This window comes from Tupaia chinensis, unplaced genomic scaffold, assembly GCF_000334495.1.
Source record: "Tupaia chinensis unplaced genomic scaffold, TupChi_1.0 Scaffold000688_1, whole genome shotgun sequence".
Taxonomy (NCBI): Eukaryota; Metazoa; Chordata; class Mammalia; order Scandentia; family Tupaiidae; genus Tupaia; species Tupaia belangeri.
Window position 1 is genome coordinate 1,995,116 of NW_006160211.1, and position 5,810 is coordinate 2,000,925.

Below are 5,810 nucleotides of genomic sequence, written 5' to 3' on the forward strand. Positions count from 1 at the left end.
TATGGGAAAACCCTAAAAAAAAAAAAAGACAGGATTTTTTTTTTTTTTTAAGAGAGATTTTTGCTATAGGGTGCAAGTGCTCAGCAGAGAGGCAGAGAGACAGAAAGCAAGAAATCACTTCCCAGGGGATGGTCACGCCACAATCCCTCTCTCCATTCTCCTCTCATGATTTTAGGCACACACGCACATGCGCCTGGTAGGAGTTTAAAGCCACTGGATCCAGGACTCGAACTGCAGTCAACTATATGGGAGTCCAGCAACATAACCATTACACCATCTGCTGGTCACAAGACGTGTGTTTAAGTAAGGTAATTTCCTATTTTCTCTCAAGTATTTTTTTTCGGGGGGGACTTCACTTTATATTTAGAAATATATAAGACTTTGAAAAATAGATCTCTGCCATCCTCATTGTTAATGGTCTCCAAACACATATTATAATTGCCTAATGGTAAAGTATTAGAGCATCCCCAATATACCTTATAATTCATATGCATATACTATTACTAATATTTTACATAAATTATGCAAAAGTGGACATTTTCAAAAGGTTTGTGAAAATAAAATAAAGAAGAAAACAATAACTTTTTTTTTTTTTAACTTAACCTTTAGAGGGACCAGGAGATGGTATAATGGTTACATTGCTGAACTCCCATGTAATCGACAGTGGTTTGAGTCCCGGACCTGGCAGCTTACAACTCACACCTGGCACGTATGCATGTGTGCCCAAGATCCCGAGAGGAGAATGGAGGAGAAAGAACTGTGGTGTGATCATCCTTTTGGGGGGTGATTTCTCTCTTTCTGACTTTCTGTCTCTCTCTCTCTCTTTGGCGAGCATAAGTGCCCAATAGCAAAAATCTCTAAGAAAAAAATTAATTAATTAAAATTTAGTACCCAACAGTAATCAAAGGACTTAAGCACTTCTGGGCATGAAAGGTGGCAGTAACGACTGAGGCCTGCCCACGCTGAGCACAGAAATATGTAGTTGTGACGGGCACAGTGTGAGTACAGGTCCAGAAGGGGGCTTGGTCAGACGGGTGAGTAAGGTAGGAATAAGAGAGTAATGGAAGATAAGAGGGAAGGACAGGTTAGCTGGGATCGAGAAGGGCTTTCATATGCTCGACAAAGGACCGTGGTAGGCTATAGGAGCCAGTGACAACTGAGCAGAGGGCAAGACGTGCTGCGTTGTGAAGATTAAACAGACTGCAATGCACAGAGTGATCCGGAATTGCGAACTGAACTGCCAGCCGGGGACAATAAATGTGTAATGGAGGTCTCATAAAACAATGAGCAATACCGCACAGGAACTGGAGTGTGCAAATCCTGCCTGAAGGCACTGAAAATTAAACTGCGGAGAGATATTCAGCTAGGCAAACAAAATGTGTCTGCTAGTGATATTCTGCCTCCCACGGTTTGTTTCACCACACCTGGGAAACAAGATAGAAATCTGCTGTGGGGGCCTGGAAGTGGTGTGGTGATTAAGGCGTTGGACTTCCACATGGCTAACCATGGTTTGAGTCCCAGACCTGGTGGCTTGAAAATCATACTGGGTATGTGTGTGCATGCTCGAAATTCTGAGAGGAGAATGAAGGAAAAGGGACTGCAGTGTGGCCATCTTCCTTTGGAGGGTGGTTTCTCACTTTTCCTCTCTGACTCTCTTTGGTGAGTGTATGCACATTATGGGAAAAACAAACAAACAAAAAAAGAAAAGTCTGCTGCAACAGACTAGTAGCCAGACCCACCCCTGAGACAATAAGAATGGAGGACTGGGCAATTTCAAGGGAAGCTGGAGAAATCAACAGAATTTGACACCCCTTGAATGGAGAATGTACGAGAAAGCCAAAGTTTGTGTCCGGAATACTGTCACAGTGGCAGTGTCATTAAAATTAGAAGATGAGGCAGGATGAGGAGGAGTAACATTGAGGTTTTAATGTGGTCAGTTTGAGGAAGCCAGAGATCCAAGGGTGCTCACGAAGCATTTGGAAATGGGGGAGTAAAGTCTGAAAACGAATCAGAGGAGAGGTCCAGAGCTGGGCTCTCTGTGTGGTGGTGACTAGAGCAGGAGGGGCGAGAAGGAAGCAGGGCCACACCTGCCGGCTCCACTTCAGCTCTATGACGGCAGGGCGCATCCCGATTAGATGAATGATTGTCGGGTGCTTCGTTCCCATGTGTGGGATTAAACATGCTCCCTTCGTATCCCCAAGGCACCACCAGTATGGCTGGCTTAGATCCGCATGCAAGTAGGAAAGGAAAGCCCCTTGAGGAACCTAGTCAGAGAATCAGGAAAAGCGAGCTAGATTAGCTTGTGTTTCTGGAGGAGAAAAAAGGCTCCAGGGTGCTGGATGTGATGGCGCCCTGTGCTTAGGGCATGTGTGTGTGTCTCTGAGATATGGCTCTTCATCTTTGACTTAAAAACTTTAAAAATAATTTGCAATGAATGATGGAGTCCAGCGCAACTTTGTGCAAGTTCCAAATGAGTTTTCTAAGGATACGTTTAGCAGTTGCTACCTTTTGGTAGAGGCTTAGGACTCAGGTGATGGAGGTTACTTCCCAGTTAAAAGCTTTGTTATAGCTGCAATGAAACTATATGAAAATTTACTTTCTCTCTCTTTTTAAGAGAGGTTTTGTTTGTTTGTTTGTTTTGTTTGTTTGTTTTGTTTTGTTTTTTGTTTTTGTTTTTGTTTTTGCTATAGGGTGCAGGTACTTGCTGGACAAACAGAAAGAGAGAAGTGGGAAATCATTCCTCGGGGGGCGGGATGGCCATAATACAATCCCTTCTCCTCCATCCTCCTCAGGATTTTGGGTACACATGCATGCATACACACACACCTGGTGTGAGTTCAAGCCGCCGGGTCCAGGACTCAAACTGTGGTCAACCATGTGAGTCCAGCACCTTAACCACTATACCACCTGCTGGCCCCCTTTCTTTCCCTCTTTCTAAAAATTCCTACCAGGGTTCTTGGGCACTGGGATTATGGACCTTTTTTCCCCTCTTTATGCCTTTTAATATTTTTTAAGCCCTACTAAATATTTATATGTATGTATCACTGCCCCCAGGGTATATCCTGGTCGTTCACCCTTTCCAATATGCCTGCCTCCAGCCAGCTTTTCCAGTTTCCTCTCCTAATACAGACTGGCCCCACCCTCACTCCAGGTGTCAGAGGTGCTGTCACCCTCCCTGCACAGAAGCCTTCTCCCTGCTCTGACCCCCTTCCGGGACTGGTCAGGCACAGAGATACAAGTCCCTCTTGGGTCCAGCCTCTCTCCCCTTCAGAAGCTCTCCAGTGCAGCTCCCACGCAGTGGAGGGAGGCGGGCCCTGAAGAGCCTTCCTTGACAACTCTGGGCGTAGGTCTCCAAGTATAAGGGGTCTTAAGGGCGGGCATCTCCAGGAAGCAGGAGTCCAGCATGGCCTGGCCTTCATCCCCAAAGAACCAAGGAAGTCCAGGAGCGCCACACCCTCCTCTTCGGAACTGGGCAAATAGAACTCTCTACTGGGGACAGAACAGGTCCCCGCTCTTCACTTGTCCTCTTCCCCTCAACACTACGAGGGACTTTGTCGGGTTCACTCAGGGCTGAATGCTGGGGCCCAGAACAGTACCTAGCCTAAGGGGCAAGAGGCGCCCGTTACTTGACTGAATGCTGAGACACGCCAAAAACTTCACAAAGCGAGGGGCGACAGAGGCCAAAGCTTTGGCTTACGGGGGGACCCCGGGAGGAGGACAGCCCCCGTGGGTTGGGTGGGGCGCCGCGGAGACGTGAACGAGGCGTCTGCGGGGCGAGGTGGCCGAGTCTGTCCCTCGGGCTGCGCACCCGCGGCCCAGACACGTCCAGGCTGCAGGCCAGGGGGGTGCGGGGTGGTCACGCGGAGAGTGCCGCCGCCCGCCCGGGTGGGTGCTGGTACCTTGGGGCACTTCTCGTAGTAGTACTGCTGCGTGCGGATCCAGCGCCCCACCAGGTGGTCGCGCACCGTGTGCGCCAGCGCGAAGTAGTAGTCGCGGGGGGTGGCCACGTTGCGGTCCTTGACCAGCGTGAAGTGCAGGTGTCGGTTGAAGCCCTTCTTCAGCTCGGCCACGTTCTCCACGCCCACGATGCCGCGGATGCTGATCTGCCGCCGCTTCTCCTGGTCGGTCAGCGGCTTCGCCATGGCTGAGGGCGGCGGGCGCAGCGAGCGGACGGGAGGCCCGGGGCGCCGGGCGAGGACCGGGGCGGAGCAGCCGGGCCGCCCTCGCAGCCGCTTTTGAGGCGCAGGAAAGTTTGGGGCCCGCCCCTCGCGCCGCGCCGCCTCTCCCTTGCGCTGCCCCAGCGTCCCCGCCCCAGTCCGCCGCCCGGGTGGCGGCCCAGGTGCCCTGGGCTGCGGTCCGGCAGGGTGGGCGGAGGTGATGGCAGGACCCGGGCAGAGGGCACCTTCGACGGGTCACGTAGCCCTCGGGGGCGCCCTTCGGGATCTGCAGAATCTGGAAGGCAGCATTTACTCCGCTTCCCCACGCTGGCTTCTTGGGACACGGGAGGGGTGTGTGTGTGTGCGCGTCTGTGTGTAGCATGGAGAACTTCCGCTTACTTATTGTATTATTTCCTTCCTTCCTTTCTTCCTTCTTTCTTTTCTTTTTTTTAGGAGAGGTTTCTGCTACTGGGTGCGTGCGCTCGCCAAGGAGACAGAGAGACAGAAAGCGAGAAATCACTCTCGGGGTGATGGCCACACTGCAATCCCCTCTCCTCCATTCTCCTCTCAGGATCTTGGGCACGCAGGCACACGCGCCTGGCGTGAGTTTAAGCCACCGGGTCCAGGACTTGAAACCTGGTCAACTACATGGGAGTTCAGCGACATAGCCATTACCTAACTGCTGGTCCCAATTATTGTATTACCAGCGTGGCAGCACCAGGAGGGATCTAGAAGGGGCAGTATCCTTGAACTCCATCTGTCCCACTTCTCTTGGCATTGTCCTTTCCGGACCCTCAAAGCACCTCTGCTGTTTTCATTAAAATTTTCCAAGACTTAGGGATTTTGTGTTCTTAACACCCAGACCCAGGTTCGTCCTGCCCAAAGCACCTTGCCGCTATTGTGCGCAGAAATGGGGAGTCAGTCGGTGGATTGAAGCTTTGGGCTGATTGCCTGATGGGGGCTTTTACCTCAGGCCCCTTGTTTGAATTATGTTTTAACCAAAGGGGGATGGGGTGGGGAGAGGGGTATGTATGTGGAAAATTATGTGATTACTCACTGGCCCGGTTGTCTTGCTTCATAAATCTGTCAGTTCATCTGCAGGACAAGCTGATCTTTGCACTGTTGGCCTCCAGTTTGGTGGTGTTTGTTTGAATATGTGTGTGTGTGTTTTAAAACAGTGTTAAGGACAATCACATGGGATTTTAGGAATCAGGCTCTTCGTTCAATAAAAAGTTGTATTAATCAAATTGAGTTTTCTAGAAAAATCTTAGTAAAACAATACTACTATACTTCATTTTTTTTTTTTTTAGAAAGAAATTTTTGCTGTAGGGCATGTGTGCTCACCAGAGAGACAGAAAGAGAGAATTCCCCCTCCAGAGGGAATGGCCATACCACAATTCCTTCTCCTCCATTCTCCTCTTGGGGTGATGGACAAACAGGTGCCTAGTGTGAGTTTCAAGCCACTGGGTCTGGGACTCGAACTGCAGTCAACTACAAGGAAGTCCAGCAACATAACCATTACACCATCTGCTGGTCCTTATACTTCATTTTTAAAAATAACCAAAGCAAATTATTTTGAGTTGGTACCTTGGTGAGGGCAGGATTATTTGATTCAGACCAAATACATCCCTCACCATAAAAAGAAAGTTCAAA

At 49.7% G+C, this 5,810-nt stretch overlaps 1 protein-coding gene across 1 annotated transcript in view; it reads right to left on the bottom strand.

Moving 5' to 3' along the window:
- Window positions 1–4,142, bottom strand: part of PYGL (glycogen phosphorylase L) — a 45,873-nt gene extending 41,731 nt beyond the window's left edge. The window contains exon 1 of the mRNA XM_006160529.3: window positions 3,900–4,142. Coding sequence (XP_006160591.1) covers window positions 3,900–4,142 — 243 coding nt within the window. The remainder of the gene's footprint in view (window positions 1–3,899) is intronic.
- Window positions 4,143–5,810: the final 1,668 nt, after the last annotated feature.